This window comes from Drosophila melanogaster, chromosome 3L (genome assembly GCF_000001215.4).
Source record: "Drosophila melanogaster chromosome 3L".
NCBI classification, from domain to species: domain Eukaryota; kingdom Metazoa; phylum Arthropoda; class Insecta; order Diptera; family Drosophilidae; genus Drosophila; species Drosophila melanogaster.
Genome location: NT_037436.4, coordinates 2,130,212 through 2,149,150, shown reverse-complemented (window position 1 = coordinate 2,149,150; position 18,939 = coordinate 2,130,212). Strand labels below are relative to the sequence as shown.

Here is an 18,939-nt window from a genome sequence, read left to right as displayed (position 1 = left end):
TCAATCAATTTATCACTATAAAACAACGTTCGACTATTATTAAATGGCCCAGCCTCCAACCAAGCAAATGTTCACTACCAATCGGTCGACATTAATTGATAAATTTCTATAATTATCCCATAGCTAGCCCCTTCGGATCTGAGGCAAAACTATGTGACTTTAGCACTGAAAAATTCATGAACTTCTAATGCCCAAAACTGGCTTACAATTTTCGATTGTTTAAACCGGCTTCCAGCGATTTCCGCGCCAATTAGCACTCGAACAACGAAAGCAAAAGTTGTTGATAGCGGTTATAAATATTTGAAAAACGGCAGCAGAAAAACAAACGCCACAAAAGGTTCAAGGTTGTCTGACATCAGAGCAAAGACACAAAAGCCAACTAAACGTGACAAAAAGAAATGTATCTGCCAGATACTTTCGACAATTAGGCGCAGCTGCTACCTGTCTGGGTCCATTTCGAGCTGGCAGAATCAGTTTCTTCAGAGAGAAACTTTGTTTGGGTCTTCTCCGCAGATTTGCCCCCTTTTCCAACCCCTCCAAATCGCTCGAACTTGAAGATGCGACTTGAACTTGAGATTGAGAAACATTTCTGATGAAGCGCTACAAGTTTTATGCCCCGAAACAAAAAACATTCAATAATTATGGGCATCGGTGAATGGTTTATGGGCTTTTGCGGCAAGGGGCAAGGGGACTGTGCCCCTTTTTGCACCACCTTTTCTGTTCATTCAACCAACGGATCATTGAAATTTCGGTGTGCCACTTTGTGCCATTTTTTTTTTTTTTTTGCTGGCCATCAGAATAACTATTTTTGCTTCATATGCCATTCGAGACTCACGGCTCCATGTGTTAAACATTTGATTTGATTTACAACTTTTTCCCCCCTCCACTTTTGATTCTGAAAATTATGCAAAAACATTTTACTGACGAGCCTTTCAACACGTTTCTGTTGTATACGTGTACTCGTGTTTCCATGAATTGAAAACTCGCGACCCCAAAAATATACAGATTTCTTTAAATTTCCGCTGGCCTGCTTGGAAACAGTATTGAAATTCAAAAACGAAACTAAATAATTGCTTACCTGTCGTTGTTTTCGTTATTCTCGAACTGGTCCCAAAAATGCTGTTGAAAATAAACAAGAGCGATTTCTCTCCCCGGTTCTCGCAGGTAAACAAATTAGCAACGGAACAGAGCCAAAAAAAAAGCTGAAATAAGAATAACAAAAGTGTACAAATAAATACACAATATTCCACAATAAAAGCCAACAGATGTGCAACAAACACACACAAAATGAAACAAATGTATGAGCTAAAAAATGTTCGATGAGCTCAGCTCCTTATTATTATTGTTATAAATTCCACGTGGGCGGTGGGAGATTTTTTTCTAGGGGAAGAAAGGCGGCGGAAGTTCTTTAAACTTTGTGCTTCAGCATAAGATTAAGGAAACAATAAGTTGGCAGAACCCCCTTCGTCCCGCGGCTCGTAGCTTAAAACTATGCAAATATGTCAAAAGTTTCCTTCCTTTCTGGGTTTATTTTTCGAAACAGACAACAGACAATTCTTTCAGTTAGTTTATTCTAAACAGAAAGAAATTTCAAGTGGCAAGAAATTGTATTTAAGTATTAAATCTTGGCAAGGATAGTTTTGCTACTATTTTTAAACAATACTATCTGTAATGCGGATATTCATTTTTACCAATTTAAAATTATGAGACCTTAGAACTTTACTTTTCTTTCTGTGTACCCATACTCCACAACTCACAACAAAGTTGAGTTATTAAGATTTTGAATGTTAAGTGCTGGAAGAAAATATGAATATCTACCAAGTTTTTAGTGGCACAATGCGATTCTGTGGTGACTACTTAAATGACATTTATTTGCCTGTGAAAAACAGTTGAAGATATTCCGTTGAAAGAAATGTCTAAGACATGTGGTAAGTTCCACGAAGATACAACGAAGTACGTTGTCTGTCGGCAGAGCGTTTAATTGGATCTTTATCTCCATGGGCAACCCAAATCATCTTGTATTAAAATCGCCCTGACATGATTTACATATCCACCAAGGAAACCTATCAACTTCTTGGACGAGCCCCACCCAGAGCTAATTAACCAAGACGATTCAACTTCTCGGCCATCCGGGCATCAATCTCAATGGATGATGATTCGGTTTTGGCTCTGACGCAAATTTCGATTACAATGTTTGTTGATGCAACACGAAAATATTTACAAGTGTTTGAAATGAGGGAAAAATTTTTTGGGCCTGGTTACAAAACGTTTCTTTTTATGTTCTTCTGGCTCGCGAATGAAAAATTAGCTTCAAGGCAATTAAAAGGCTGAAGCAAACTGGAAAAAGAAACTTCAAAGGCACAAGATTTACATGTTTGCCTAGCTAAACTCTCTCTAAATAAATAGATTTTCCGCTTTTCGTTGAAAATGCGAGGCGTGCCACGAATGCTGAAGATCTCTTTTAATTGAATCTAATGCGCGAAACTAATTTGAGCCTTTGCTTTGGCCATAATGAAGCAATTGGGGCGCGACTGTCGACCTGCTTTGGATTTTCGATTCCAGATCTTGGGTCTGCGCAATCTCGAATCGCATCGAATCGGACTTTTGGTGCGATTTGCTCTGATTTGCACAAGAGGAGGCGCCACGGGAGGAGTAAGACGTAAAACTCTAATTGAATTTATGGCGTTTTCATTTGTAAAAGTCGCAGCATTTCACTCATAAATTGGCCAGATATATGAGCATATACTTATGCCCGGCACTGTACGAGCCATGTATGTATTGTATATGTATGTGCCATTGCCTTGGGCCTTCGGCGTGGGTGAAACGCCGCAGCTGCGCAGTGCGCACTGTCTAATGGACGAAAGAGATGGCATCACGTGCAGCGAAAGAGACGGGCGATAGAAAGCCGCACCAAGGCTCAAAAGAAAGAAATGTTTACGACGCTTGGCAGGCACATAAATTTACGCATGAAAAGCTGCGCATTCCGCCCGCTCTGCACAGAGTCGTCAGGGTATCCCATTTTGCCAGAAACTGCGACTTGGTCGCGTTTAGAGCTGCCATTCAGTCACGTGATTGCGATTTGTCACTGTGATTTATGATCGCTGTTTCGAGGCGAACGGCAAGGGCGCTCTTGTCACTTTCTGGTTTGAAATTTTGTCAGTTTTTGCTAAATCAATTCTCTTTTTGAAGTAACTATTCGGAGTCTGAACAAAAGCTTTTTTCTTGCACATTTTATTTTAGCTTATAGCAATTGCGCACTAGCTTTAATAAGATGTTTTAATCTAATCTGGTTACAACCATAAAAAAAAAGATTTAAGTCCACGCCTAATGCAGGCCTACGAAAATATATGCATACTGTGCTTTCGATGGCACTTCTTCATTTGCCCGATGGCGTGTCACGGGAATTGGCCGTAAATCTTATCAGTAATTGAAAAATTCCAGCCCTAACTGACAGTATCCAACACCAAAAGCGTCGTCAACGCTTTAAAACGCTAAAAATAATGTATTCTATGCGCAGACGCAGTCCGCTGTCTCTTTGCCTCTTGGGTTTGGCTAGGTGTTTTGCGATTCGGATGGGTCTGCTCATCGGATGGGGGCAGGAGGATCGGGATCCACTCGAAAGCCGGCTGGGGATATGCCGTCAATCGGTGGCTTTAGTGCAGCTGCTACGTAGCGCAACTGACAAAACAGTTTGGCACGCACTGATTGATAAGCAAGGAAAGCGGCTCGTGGAAAATTATGCAAAAGGGGGGGGTTTTCCACGAGGAGAAGCATACATTTGCAACGCCAAAGTATACAGTGAGCTCTCAGCATATGCGTATCTCATATAGTACGATGCGATTTAAAACCATACTTTGTATTTAACCAATTATTATCCCATTATCGCTGTTGATCGCTCTGCTAAATGCAAAATTCTTGCATCGACTCAATAGAGGCATACACGTTCAATTTCATGGGATAGTTTCAAAGCAGAAGATACCCCGCAATTTTCGCTTTCCGGCGGTCCACTGTAGGGGATCCAGCTGCTGTAATTACCGGAGTGGAAGCGACGGCTCGGTGGTTTTCAAGTTAGAGACGCGAAATATATTGCATGTTTACATGGCAACTGATAGTCGCCGATAAACGTTCAATGAAAGTCGCGCGTTGCAGGCGACTCCTGCTGCTGCAACTGGAAAGGCGCAACAGCCATCGAGATGTTGCCGCTGCAGATGCTGCGGATGGTAGATGCGAGTGAGTCGTGGCCAATAATTTGTAGAAACAATTATAGAAATTATCTTTTTTGTTGGCCGCGAATTAAATTGAAATTTAAATTGCATTCGATGGCAGCAACGAGATTGCCCAATACGTGTGCTCATAATTCGCCGTCGGCCTGGGAAAGTGCGACCCACAAAAACCTGAACAGAAATTGTTTTATGTTCGCTGGTATTTATAGAACCCAAAAAGTCTGACATCACTCGGCCACACACAGCTGATGATCGCGGCACAAAAGCTGAACCTCTGCTAAGTGAACAATAACAAAATAGCTGAATACTGTTTTTTGTTTTATGACAAAATCAAGTTGGGTTTAATGGAGGCACAGGGTAAACGCGTCAGAGCGTGCTATCCACAAAACACCGAAGTAGATTCAGTAAATTCATTTGCATATGGGTATTTGTACAATACATTAATGCTGTTTGCTCTCCATCAAACCGCTCACACACACACACACACACACACGAATATTGATGCGGTTTTTTATTAGTCTGTTTATACACACTTTTTATGGCCACTGTGGCCTATGTTTGATCAGGAGCAGAACAAACACTCGCGAGCATTTGATTTATGTCGCTTTAATTAGCCAATTTCAATTTGTATTCAATTAGCTCACCTTTATGGGAGCACTCGCCAGCACAGCCACAAAATGAAATTGTTGCAAAAAGCCAAACAAACATGCGATGCGTAAATGTACCTAAATTGCATATTAATGGCCAGACGAGAGAGACATTGGATTTTGGGTCAAGGCTGGCTGCTGAACTTTTGCGATGATGAAATGTTCGCTTTCAAATCTATATTTAAGTCAGAACTCATCGAATTTTGGTCAATGTATTCAAATAACTAAACAGCTGAAGAAACTGAACAAGCTTAAATAAAGATGAAAACTTCATAAGCAATTTATTAGAAATCACCAGGATTTGTAAGTAATTCCTCTTGAAAAGGATGCTACACATCTTACATGTGGCAATCTGGTCAAATAAATCAGGTACAACAAGCCAACGCCTTCGCAAATTGCGATTCCCAATTAAATATTTGGGATATCGTAGCCAATGGCCGTAATGAAAGAGCCGAGAAGGCCGGCGCTCTATAAAAATGCGCAATGATTTCATACAAAACGATGGCAGCAACAACAACGGCCACAGCATCGAGGTAATTTCATATCGAAATCGTGTTCTATCCGCTCCGCAAAGTATTAATTTAAAAGCCAAAAACGTGTTTCACGCTAAGCGCCTCGAAGAGGACGCTTGTTGCCCCTCCCGCCATCCTTCTGCCCTAAATCATTCTATCCGGCTTTGGTAGAATCAGTGGTAGATACCCTAACCAGCTTTCAAATGCAGGGGTAATCATTCAATGAATGATTTATCCCATTAGTGAATTCAAATGACAACCAAATGGCAGATCATACACATGATGTTCCATATGACAGAACTAACACAATTTGGATGGATTTGGGATAAATTTCAAGATTGGAAAGGGTATTTCGATGGTCGTCTTTCCACCGCGTGCATTCCATTCCAGGGTGTTATTGTTTTGAACCGCCGTTGGGTCTTTCGGCATTATATCATCGCCGTCATTGTCTGGTCTGTGGATGGGGGCATAGCACTCCCACTCCCACTCCCACTCCCACTCCCACTCCGACTTGGCCACGATCTTGGAGCACTTCCGCCATGTGGAGCTGCACAAGTGCCGGGCGAAGACGCGTCTAAATGTCCAAATGCATATTACGAATCTTAACGGCTGGGTGCGTGTTCGTGTGCCACTTGAAATACGATTCAATTTCGCAATGAGTGACGTATGCATATTTGTGGGGAAGGGAAGTTGTGAGGCGCCCCGACCATATGCATAATGGTTTATTTTATGCTTTATACGTACATAAGCTTAGTTATGGTCGGCCTGTTTATAGTGATGTCATGCCATTTATGGTTCATATTTCAGTTAGACGGCGTGATTATTCCCCCACTTCCACCACGCCGCCCGTTACACTTCGAAATATATTCAGATTTTCGAGAATTATTGGTGTGCGCATAGCATATTGAAAACTCACTCACGTCGCATTGAGTCAGCGACTTCGACTGGTTTTTCTAATCGGTTTACATCGCTGCCAGTGGGGCAGACAATTTAATTTAATAGCCGGGTTATTAATTTGTAATCCAAATTGATTAATGGCAGCCGCAGATCTAAATCGAAACCCTTGAGCGACTAAATTGGAAGTCTACAGCGCAACATCTGTGGCAAGAACCACTTTCAAATATATTTAATATAGGGGATGTCTAAAACGAAGAATTCAAACTTACATTGAAGCATTTTAAAATTTAAAAAAAAGTATCTTTAGTTATCGGGATAGGGAAGTTCCGTTTACAGAGTTACTACTGTACCGTGCCCAAAACTATTTCGTCGAACAAATTAACGCCCACGCAGCTTTCCCTAAACATAAAACCCAAACCTTTTAACAGTTTGCTAGCCATCAGGCGAGTTCTTCATGGTTCGCCATGGCATGTGGCACTTTTCCCCAGCTCCAGCTCCAGCCGCATCACCATCGACACATGCTCATCCCAACAGGAAAAACTAACGGATGCCATTACCATAAACAGCCGATGCTGACCTTCATTGCAATCAAACAGAGCTGAGGTTGTGGTGCCACTTCTGCTACTTCTGCTACTTGTGCGAGTTCGGAGGCAGCTTCTGGTGGTGCTACCAAAATTAGAAGCTGCTTCGGGAGCAGGTTTGCTTTTCCCTCGCTGCACGAGATCATCGCACACGTCTCCTGGCCACCGATGTCAACTGCGAGCTGCATGAATGGGAATGCAGCCAGCTGCTGGGAGCCCAGGAACGTGACTGGAACGGATTTGGGGGCAGGCGAGGAATGCAGCGGACCCTTGTGGGAGAAAATCTTTGAATTGCTCATGTCCTATGCGATATCCCTGGGAATTGCGAAAACAACGTGTGGGAATTTTGGGGCTCCAGGCATATAGAATGCGTAAACGATACTAATAGAAGGGAAATTTTGAAAGTATAAAGAATATGAAACGAAATCCAAGTACTAATTACTAAAGATATTTTATGTTAACGTAAGTGAATGGGAGAATGAACTAAACAGTCTTTGTCGTATAATACTTTAAAACCACACTTAAATCCACTCAACCGCGTAGCCATAGAATATCTTAAACATCATCAACTCTTCCAGAGTCCGGAAAAGATCTACATCAAAGTGGTAGAACTGGAGCCGAAGATCACAGCGCTTGGGGAGAATCTGGATGAATCTCTGCGCATGCAAAGGGAGCATGATGAAACTCTTCGCAATCTACAGGTGAGTCCATCTTCAATATCAAATTAAACCTTTAAAATGACCTCGAACATCTTTCAGAGCCTGCCGGGACCAATGGATGAGTTCGTCCAGAAGGCGGACAAACTGTTGGCCAGCAAGCGCATCAGTTCCGAACTGGTGAATGCCATGGCCGATACGCTCAACATCATTTGGCAGGACATACTGAATCTTCTGCAGGATCGTCAACACCTTCTGATACTATGCACACAGTTCCACGACAAGATGACGCAGTGCTTCAGGAAGATGGACCAACTGGAATTGGCCTGCGAGGAAACACTCCATCCACCGGATGTGCCCCGTGTCCAGGAATTCCTGAACAGATTCAAGCAGCTGAGAATAGACATGCTCACCGGGGTAATGGCAGCCCTGAAAGATGGCAACGAGCTGCTGGCCCAACTGGAGGAACTGGAAAAGCTGGAGACCCTCGACACAAGACCGGAGCACATTAAACGAGATGCTACGAGGGCAGTTCACCAAGTTCAGCAGTGGTTGGAGGCCCTGCATGACCGCAGAAACTCCCTGGAACTCGCCTGGCAGACGAGGAAAATCCAAATGGAGCAGTGTCTGGCATTGGCTTTGCTGGGCAGAGAATTAGTCGACCTGGAGGCAGCTCTCCAGCAAGCCAGAATGGAGCTGAATACCATGTACAGCCTGGGCGAGTGTGAGCACACGGCCAACGAAATGCTCACCAAATACAGGGAGTGGAAACAGCAGGCCCTGCTCCTCCGGGATCGAGCTCTTAAGATCACGCGAGCCAAGGAGAAGGTTCAATCCGCTGGTCACTTCACCGAAGAAGACGCATGTGCTAGGGCTTATGCGGTCTTGAGTGGCTGCACAGAGCACTTGGATTTGGTGGATCAGCGGGAACACTGGCTGCATCAGTCCCGGGAGTTTTTCGCCAAGGCTGAGCACACTGTAAGTGTCCTGGAGAAACTAGAACTGGAGCTGACCAGCGTAAAGCTGCCCCCTCATTCACCGGAGAGTTATGCCATGTTCTCCAAAGTGGATCGAGATGTTCGCAACTTTACCGAGGAACCTTTGCGCTTGGGTTACGGCATTCTCGACGAAGTGGGACGCACTCAGCCGGAGACTCAAGGTGTGAAGAGAGTCCTTGATGAGTTGGAAAACAGAAAGGTTTACATTCAAGGCATCTGTGCCAACAGCAGTGAGGATCAGCAGAAGGTTCAGCGAGCACTGAGTGAATTCCTGAACCATCACAATGAGCTTTTGGCCTGGCTGAGAGCATCCGGCCAACATCAATTGCAGCAAAGCGTGGATATGGGCGGAAATCTCCAGCAGGCCAAGCAGTTCCTTCTCCAGCACCATGAACTCATGCAGGATTTGGAGGTTTGTGGTTTTAAATAATACTTATATCTATCTATATCTATATCTATCAAGCGATATGAATCAGACTACCTACGAATCGAAAATCTTTATACAAACATGGTTCGACAAAAAACTTATAGACCGAAATGCTTTATAAAGAGTTTCTTTACGTTTGTTGTGCGATTCAGGTGGGTCTGGAGTACTACTTAAATTGACCGCCATGCTATAACATATATAGAACGATGTATTTTGTTGAAGGAGATACCTAAGCTAATGACAAAAATCACCTTGATTACCCCTTAGATAAAAGGCGAACTGATCAACCTGCTGCTCGAATCCATCAAGGTCCATCTGGAGTCCCTGAGTCCCCAAGAGCGCTACGATGTGGACTCCAAGGCGGAATCCTTGCACAAGCACTGGATCGAACTTAAGGACCTGGTTCTGAAGCGTGTGGATTATGTGTCCCTGCTGATAGACTTCTTTGAGCTGGCCAACGAGCTCTCCAGCCAGCTGGACAACTTGCAGCGACAGCTGCAGCAAACTCCAGACGAGCACAAGCTGCAATTCCTCCAGGCCACTTGGACGGGCATCGCATCCACCTTCGGCGAACTGAAGTCCCGCGGACAGCGATTCATCAACCTAAAAGTCTGTATCGGGGGAGGGGGTTGACCTGACACACTACCTGTTAGTTTCCTAAGTTATTTAATCTAAGTTTTGTGGAATTCTCTAATGTCAGGGCGGCGCTGCTTGGTTATGCATGCTGCACTCTGTTTATGCTTCATCTATGCTCGCAGACTTTGCTTATGGAACAACTAACTGCTGACAGCTGGCGCATTTGCACGCTGTCCATCAGCTCCCAGAAGCAGCTTGCTGACGTTGCACAAGCAATCGGGAAAAGTTGGGCAGGATGGGCATTCTGACATGGAGATCTGGGAGGAATGTACACTACACAACATCTTTGCTTTTCTGTATGACCACAAAACCTAATAAGGTTTATAGAGATGTCCAAAAGTATGCAACAATTCGGCAGCAAGTCTTTAATTTTTCCGAAAATACAATTCTGCGAAAAATTGAAGAGCTTAAGCCAATGAAATTAGTTCTGATTTTGAGTTTTAGACAACTGTGTGCGTTCATATCACAGCCGTATTCGAAAGGGTATTCCAGTTCGCCACTCCCAGACCTCCATTCATATTTTGCCAGCCCGCTCGGGGACTATAAATTATGAACAATATGATTTGCTTGCCCATAAACATGTATTCAAAACGACAACGTCATTTCGCCCCATACGTGAACATAAAACCGGGAAGATGCGTCCAAACAGGCGCAAAAGAAATTTTTTGAAATTAGAAATTTCGCTCTTTGCGGAGATTCTGCTGCGTGTTTTGTGCGTCGCGAGTTGTTGGCTCGACTCTATGCGACTCTATACTCGCGCCTCGACTCGACTCGACTCGAGTTGAGTCCATAAATAAAGAAAGCAATTTGCGCTGCCGGGCTATAGATAGGCTGGCTGTATGGTGCTGGTCGGGTCGGTCGGATCTGGCCTGGCCTGGACTCGAGCAAAAGCGGCAGCAGTGGCAGAAGGCACCAGACCCTGGCCACAGTCAGTCACAGAAGCGTGCCACGCGCCGCCTTTTCTCGGAAAATTCCCTTCTTGCCCGCGACAGAGAACGGCAGCCAAACAGAAAATAATATAAAACAAAACGCGACCAAAATCAAATAGAAATAAAAATAAAAACCATCTATTTCCATGCTATTTTTAACGGCGCGCCGCGCAGATTGTGGATCCATATCTCGAGACCAAATCCTCGGCACAGGCGGTCCAAGAGACGCTGAACGACTTCAGTAAGCGGCAGGTCGACGTGACGAGCAGTTTGGAGAATTGGACAACGAGCATTGCGGAGAAGCGAGAAGTCGAATACCTACTCGAGAAAGTCATGAGCGACAACGAGGAGGTGAGTGGATCCGGGATCGGGGATCGGGATCTCTGAGTTTAATTGCGTCTAGTCAGGATTTAATAGAGTAAATGTATATTTTTAAAAATTCGCAACTAGGGTAAAATGCCAATTAGATTTTGAGAGATTTTATGATGTGCCTCCGTCTTCAGATCAAAGAATCTGCCCTTAATTTCATAAATAATTCCCTGTCTATAATTCCTTCTTCAAGACCGTGGCGAAGAGCACCCAGGTGGACACACAGTTGTATCCCGTATTCACGTCCCAGAGCGTGGACTCCAAGCAGCTGCTGATCAGCACCCGCGAGAAGCTGACCAACGTGATCCAGGATATCGAAAGGGCCCAAGATGAGATACAGCAGCGCATCCAGACCACGCTCGGCATCCAGACCAAGGATCAGCCATCGCTGGCCAAGATCGAGCAGGTGATCAACAACCTGCGCATGCTGAAGGCCAAGTTGGACGGCATCAAGTACGACTATCGCACTTTGGTGGAGAGCGTAATTCAGTTCCTGGAGAACATAGTGCAGCTGCGGCGCGAAATCGACGACTACTTCGCCAGGCAACAGAAGGAACCCGCATCCGGCGCGGATCGCAGCATCGCGGAGCACGAGAAATTCCGCGATCAGTGCATGGATAAATTTAGATCGCTAATCACACAATCCGAACTGCTGATCGATCGGGTGCGCGTACTGGAACCGCCGGGAGCCCGCGAAATCGACACCGACCGCATACTGAAGCTGCTCGAGAACCTGCGCCTGCACTTCGAGTCCAACAGCAGTGCACGCATGTCCACCCTGGAGCGTCTGGAGAAGATCGAGCAGTTCCGCTCCGATCTCGAGGACATCGATCGCAGCCTGGACAGCGTCAGCCAGCAGCTGCACGAGATCAACAACCAGAGCGTCGACAGTCTGGCGGCGGCCAAGACCACGTCGCTGGCGTTTGAGTATTTTGAACGGACCATAGAGGTGAGTGAACTGCCTTCGATCGGATTAGTGAGGTGGGTTAGGATCATTCGGATCGGGCGATGGGTGGAACTATTTATTTCTCTGCGTAAACAAGATGCAACAAAGTGTTGAAGTGCATGGGTTCTGTTCGCGCTCGATTGCAAGTGACTACAAATCCAGATTAGATCCAACTACAAATGCTAGAAAACACGTATGTTTATATGTTTAAAAACAAATTCAATCGTAGAGAACTATAAATTACGAAAATAATTTACATATTTTCTTTAATGATGACACCACACGACGTCGAACAGATCTCTGATAGATTTCGGGACGACTTTGATGGGCTTAAAATTATTGAATGATCTAATCCCATTCTAGTGTTCAATGCCCAGGCAATTGAAATCAACGCGCCATCAGCGACGCTGGGGCCAAACAGCCCACACGATCGAGGTAGCAATAGTCATGGATATATAGCTATAGATCATAGATGTATAGATGAATAGATACAGACCGGATCGATCCCTGCATGCGACTGAGTTGTGTGTTGGTCTTTATTTTTGCATCACTTCCCGCTTACCCTTTTGGGTGGATGGGTGACCACCCATCTAACTGGCAGGCACACAGCATTCATCAAATTTCCAAATGGGAAACGACGCACTGCCGGGATGACATTTCGAAAATATCGCAACTTTCAAAATGTTGTCGCTGTCAGCGGCGGGCGATGGGCTTTAGACAGACAGCGGCAGCTGTCGTTAGTTTGTAATTAAAAACTCTGGGCCAGATACATGAAATACAACTCAGAGAGATACGGATACAGCAGATACAGTAGGCCGAAACCGAAACAGAAACACATTCAGACCATTTTTTAATGCACTTATACTTGCTGTTGGGCATTTGCTGTTATAAATTGCTTCTGGCGTTCCAATTTTAATGACCAGCTAAGCCAAAGTGTAGATGGATGTGGAAATGCACGAATGAGAATTGGAAAATCGAAAAAAAAATTTGTATCACAATTTTATGCAGTTTCCCAAATCATTTCCGATGGGAATGTCCAAAAAAAAAACATACACAATGTTGCGTTTTTTTACAATTTATATACATTAAGAGAGAGCCTCTAAGCATTTTCTTCCGTGTAAGAGAATAGATTCCCGCTTGGCTGCATTTCGCCTAGACACACTACGCTTTAGTTGCTGCCTAATGGGTTAATTTGCTGGCAATAAGCGCATATTTTTCCGGCTGTCTCTAAAGATTACCACATCACTTGTCTCTCACCCACACACAAAATAGCTGCTCGAGAAGCGGATCGAGAAGTTTACGGAGTCCACGAGCCAACAGCTTTTTATTACCAATCCCGAGAGCGAGCGGTACGTCAAGGACGAGCTGCGTAAACTCAACGAAAAATGGCAGAGCTTCAAGGATCAAGTGAAGCAGAAACGAAAGAGCCTCAACCAGGCGACCGATTTCTTCGAGGTGGTCGAAAAGGTGGGTAATTAAAATCCCATAAATTATATGTTCATTTATTTAGAGACACACGATCTTTCTTTTCACAATTAAGTGTTCACTTTGATATTAATAACCTGTTAATATTTCCCAGATCGACGCGGAGTACCGTGAGATTAGCTACTTTTACACCAGCGTGTCCAACAAGGTTCCATATCTGCGCGACTCCGTGGAAGCAGGAAATTTGGTCAATGATATCGAAAACTATGTGACCAGTCGGGAGGCGGCTCTGCGCTCCAAGTTGGACAGTGCCTCGCAATGTGCCCACGATATGAACAAGGTGTCTTCCTTGTACAACGATGTAATGAACATCTTCCAGTCCTTCATCAAGCTCAAGATGGACATTAATGTGGTGCAGGAAAGGCTGAAGCAGGAGCAGCGCCAGAAGGAGCAAAGGGAGCGGGATGCTCGTGATCAAGCCGAACGGGAAAAGGCTATAAAGGAAGCAGAGGCCAAGGAAAGGTTGCACAGAGAAGAGCAATCCCGACTAGAAAACCAGCGCCAGCAGGCGGCCATTGAGCAGGCTCAACGGGAATTGGCAGCCAGAGAATTGGCTCTGAGGGAGCAAGCTGTCCGGGAGGAGGAGGCCAGATTGCAGGCCATTCGGGAGCAGGCCACGCGGGAACAATTGGCCAGGGAACAGGCTGCCCGGGAGGAGGAGCTGCGTATACAATCGCTCAGAGATATTGCCCGCAGGGAAGAGGAAGTGCGTCTCCAAAACATCAGGGATGAAGAAACCCGCATTCGCCGCGAGGAGGAGGAGCGTATCCGTAGAGAAAACGAGTCACGATCGAAACGAGAGGAGGAAGCCCGCATCCAGCGTGAGGAGATCACCAGACTCCAGACCCTACGCGATCAAGTGGACCAGCAGCGAATTGTAACCGAAAACATCCGAAAAGACATTCAGGTTAACTCCATTTTCACGGAGCTGCGATATGCCTCTCCGCTTTTCACTCGGCCTCTGAAAGATGCAGTTAGCCGCGAAGGGGACCGATTTGTCTTCGAATGCGAGGTTACGGGAACTCCAGAACCCGCCGTGGAATGGTTCAAGGATGGCATCAGTATCCAAACTAATTCCGATTATAAGACCACCTTCGATAAGGGTATCTGCAGATTGGTGATCGAGGAGACCTTTGCCGCAGATTCAGCACGCTTCAGTTGCCGTGCTTCGAATCTGGTGGGTACATGCGATACTAATGCCACTTTATCCGTTCGGGAAAATGCCGCCGAAGTGCAGTTGGTTCCACCACGGATCCTACGATTCTTGCAGAGCGGCAAGGCCACTGAGGGAAGCTCCTTTCAGTTTGCATGCGTGGTGGCTGGAGTTCCCTTGCCCACTGTTCAGTGGTTCAAAAATGACAAGTGCATCGACGATTCTCCCGATTACGTGATCAGCTACAATAATGGAGAGGCCACTCTGAAGTTCGAGGAGGTCTTCTTGGAGGATGACGCGGTGTACACTTGCAGTGCCTCCAATCCGGCGGGCATTGAACATTGTTCGGCTTCTCTGATTGTGGAACGTAAGTAGCAAACTTATATATCTGAAGATCTTCTTTTTCGTAATGCTATATGTTTTTACTTTAGCTCTGGAACCCACAGAGTTACCCAGTTTCAAGGTTCCCCTTTCGAATGCCATGGCTCGTGTGGGTCAGAAAATCAAGCTGGAGGCCATCGTTGGCGGAATTCCCAGGCCAGAAGTCTATTGGCTGCACAATGGCAAACCCTTCCAGCCGCGCGATTCCAAGGTGAGTTCGATGGCTGTTTAATGAGAAGGTCAAAAATCTCGTGAGGTAAACTGTACTGGAAATATTTCTCTGGGCATAAATGCTTCGGTTTTTTTTTGTTGGTAGATCGTAATTTACCGAATTTATTTTTATAATCTCTGCGAATGTTTTGGTCTTTGCCAGACGACCAATAATTTGTCCCCTTTTGGGATGCATAAATTAAAATGAACAGACAAAGTGTTGACATATAATTTTTAAGGAATTTGCAAGGAATTTGACATGAAAATTGAATTATTTTACCCAGAATATATTTTTAAACCAGAAAGTTCAATTATACTAAACACACTTTTGCCTATTTTTCCACTGCAAAAGATTACTCAAATGATTTCAAGTAGAAAAACCAGCATAAATATTTTCATTTTAATTGGCTTCGAAAGGAAACCCCCAAAGTTTTCCGCCGACTTTCTTCCGATTGTTTCCAATCAGTTCCCCCCCGCAAAGGGTAAACAAATGGAGGAGCAAACATAGCTAGAGCAATTTCCCCAACTATCTGGCTATTGACCATTTCCATATACATAGAAAGAAGCATTGTGTGTATCAGATGTGAAACTTTGACTGGAAAAAGCAAACCGAATCCATATATTTTCTGCGGTGGGCGTTGCATGCTCCAAAATTCGAAAAGAAATGTTCGGGACTGACGTCAGTCACGCAGTTTTTCTCTGTCCCTCCGCAAATCGTTGATCGTTGGTCAAATAGAATTCAAGGCAATCGTTTTGAAAACACGCCAACGCACTTTACGGACAGATAGTGCGCTTCACAAGTCGGTAAAGCATATAGCCGCCATATAATAATAATATCTAATAGCTGCAATTTTTGGCAGCTCCTCCGAGCTGCAACGAGCCATGTGAGCATGGCGAATTCAATTCACCACAGTCAGGCCAGGCAATTTGTTTATTGTGGGCGCCAACATTGTGTATACAAATGTGCGCACACATATTTGCAGATTTTCATTTTCATATTGGCGAAGAAGAAGCAAAATGAAAACGAAAATCTGGGCAAAATTAAAAATTGGGCAATGATTTCATTGGCCGCACTTTTAATTGCCGCCGTCGCCGCTTGTTTGACAAAACATGATCTCACTGTTCTGTTCTATTCTGTTTGATGAATTAAACCATTTCAATTATGCCAACGAATCTTCGATTGTTCTCCATTGAAGCGTTGAACACCTGAACTCAGGTGCTTCCTGCAATTTGGGGCAAAACAAAGATCATTTGTTGTGGAAAAATAAACAAAACCTGCTCGCGTCTGCGCCTCCAATCCGCCGGATGCGCCTCATCCGTGCACACAGACAGACACTCGTAAATAAGATTAAAATCGGTGTAAAAAAGAAGGAAAAATTTAATTGCAAAAAAAAAGCACACAGCTAGAGAACGAGACGAAAGCATTCAAAATCCACCAAATTTTGTTTTTGGGGTGTGGTGAATACCGAAACTCAAACTGACTTGACTTTCCGTGCTTTTCTCTCTGTACTTTCAGTACGAATACGGCCGCGTAACGCTGATAATCCCGCAGGCTTATCCCAACGACGCCGGATCCTACGTCCTGAGCGCCAAGAACCTGGCTGGCGAAGCCTATACCAGTTGCAACGTGATAGTAAAGGGTCGACTGCCCAACGAGACCTCCGATTCCGAAATGGCCAGCGATATAGAACCGATCAAGCCCGCCGTTCACTTGCCCCTCAAGGATGTTTCCATATTCGAGGGTAAGCCAGTGAGGCTGGACTGCGTGATTGTGGGTCAGCCCGAGCCCGAGGTCATCTGGTATCACAATGAGCGACCTGTCAAGGAGTCTGCCGATGTACAACTGCTGTTCCAAGGAGACAGATGCTCCCTCATCATTCAAGAGGTGTACCAAGAAGACGCAGGACACTACAAAGTGGTGGCCATTAATTCGGCTGGCGAAGCTTCGAGTAGTTGTGAACTCAAGGTTACTCCTCTGAATCAAGCGGAACCTGCCACTCGGGCGCAGGCGGAGAGGCAATCTCTACCGAAAGATTCGCAGCCCAAGTTCGAGAGACTTCTATCCGATGTCTTGGCCGATGAAGGCGAGCAAGTGGTTCTCGAGGTGCAGGCCAGTGGTGATCAACCCCTGACGGCACAGTGGTTCCTGACCAATAAGGAACTTCAACTGGATCAAAGGATTACCACACAATCCGACTCCGAACTGGGAGTCTTTAAGCTCATCCTGAACAACGTGAGCGGCGATGACAAGGGAGTGTATACTGTTAAGGTGACCAATCCAGCGGGAGATGCCAAATGCTTTTCGCATCTCATAGTGAAGTCCGTGAATGCTCCCGAAAACCGTAGAAGTAGCCAATCATCGGTTGAAATCATTGAGCGTCACCAGTGTCCCGAATTCAAAGAACTGTTCAGTGACAAACAAGGTGAAATCGATGAGGTGATCAAGTTCGAGTGCATAGTCAAGGGCAAGCCCACACCAAAGGTCCACTGGTTCTTCAACGATCAACCCGTCCATGGTCACAATTTCCTGGTCTCAACAAGTGGGGAACGTCAAGTGCTAACCATTCAGAAGCTAACCCACGATGCCGTTGGCAAGATCAGCTGTGTGGCTGAGAATGAGGCGGGCAAGGCCACCTGTGTGGCCTTTTTGAATATCCGAGGAAGTGGTTTGCCCGCCTCTAGTGATGTTCAGACCGTGAGTCAGGAGCACAACACCGAATCCTCGAGGGTCACGATCAAAAAGCAGACCTTTACCACCACTTCCACATCGCAGGTTAATTCCTATGAGGGAAATGCTCCTCAAACTGAGGTTCATCACTCCTCCGCCCACATCGATCAGTCTCTGAAACAACTTGGACAACAACGACCGGAGATCGTGGAGAGCCATCACTACCAGGAGTTGCACAAGAGTAAGGAGATGAGCAGCCCCACAGTGCAGCAAAAGTCCTTTAGCTTTATTCAGTCCAGTGGAGCCAATGGACAATCCGCAGTAGCAATACCGGACTCCCCAACTCGCCTCAGAAGAGAAATAGCTCCCAGGTTCACCACTCCACTGAGTGGAAAAATCGTTGATCAGGGCGCCGATGTCAGCATGGAGGCCATTTACGATGGCTTTCCTTCGCCCGAAATCAAGGTGGAGAAGAACGGAGGTCAGCTGTTTGAGGATGCCCACACTAGGATCTCCAACAAGTGCAATCGCGTGACCATCGAACTCAAACAGGTGGGCGTGGGCGATGCGGGACGCTACGCGGTGACCGCCTCCAATACTGTGGGTCAATCCACCAGCACAGCGGACTTGGTCGTTAAAAGTGAGTACTGAAACGATTTCTTTAAGGGAACATATTTAGTGAACGATTCAATGCATTCGGACTATACACAACTATAAAATCCTTGGCCATTTATTTATAATTTAATTGATAGCGAAACATTCCTAGAAAGCATATATTTGCTCCTTTTAATGGCGCCGCAACGTTTGTCGATACGCGACCTAATTTAGCATATCAAATTACCAGCACGCTCAGATATTTTTTTAAGAAATCAATTTCCTAGAATTAAATGAACTAAAAAGCTGTCGAAAAGTGTGCACAACTCGAAAAAAAAAACACATACACACATGTTCCCCGGAATATGGGCCCTATATCATATGTTGGCGTTTGTTCTGACCACATCAATCAGTGGAGAGCATTAAAGTGTCATTGTCGAGGGACGAGGGGCCTAGACCGTCAATAGATCTTCAAACGTCAATGCCTTGAACGCCGCTCGACTGCTCACGAGAATATTGATGAGTTTTTAGTGGTCGACGGGGTTGTGAGGATGATGATTTTGGCTATATTGTTTTTGTTTATATTTCAATCTGTTCTGTTGGTCGGTCGGGGTTGGCTGGTGTGCC

The 18,939-nt window shown here is 45.2% G+C and overlaps 1 protein-coding gene across 6 annotated transcripts in view; it reads left to right on the top strand.

The window, feature by feature from the left end:
- Positions 1-18,939, top strand: part of zormin — a 34,235-nt gene that overhangs the window by 2,550 nt on the left and 12,746 nt on the right. For 3 of the 6 annotated variants that reach the window (NM_206240.2, NM_001043112.2, NM_001043114.2), the window contains exons 3-11: positions 7,439-7,561; positions 7,619-8,926; positions 9,209-9,550; positions 10,681-10,857; positions 11,069-11,824; positions 13,094-13,288; positions 13,401-14,826; positions 14,891-15,051; positions 16,567-18,358. In NM_206240.2, the coding sequence (NP_995962.2) occupies positions 7,439-7,561; positions 7,619-8,926; positions 9,209-9,550; positions 10,681-10,857; positions 11,069-11,824; positions 13,094-13,288; positions 13,401-14,826; positions 14,891-15,051; positions 16,567-18,358 (6,280 nt within the window). Of the gene's footprint in view, positions 1-7,438; positions 7,562-7,618; positions 8,927-9,045; positions 9,094-9,208; positions 9,551-10,680; positions 10,858-11,068; positions 11,825-12,184; positions 12,257-13,093; positions 13,289-13,400; positions 14,827-14,890; positions 15,052-16,566; positions 18,359-18,939 lie in introns of all 6 variants that reach the window. The other 3 variants (NM_001043113.2, NM_001274388.1, NM_001274386.1) reach the window with 2 other exon arrangements.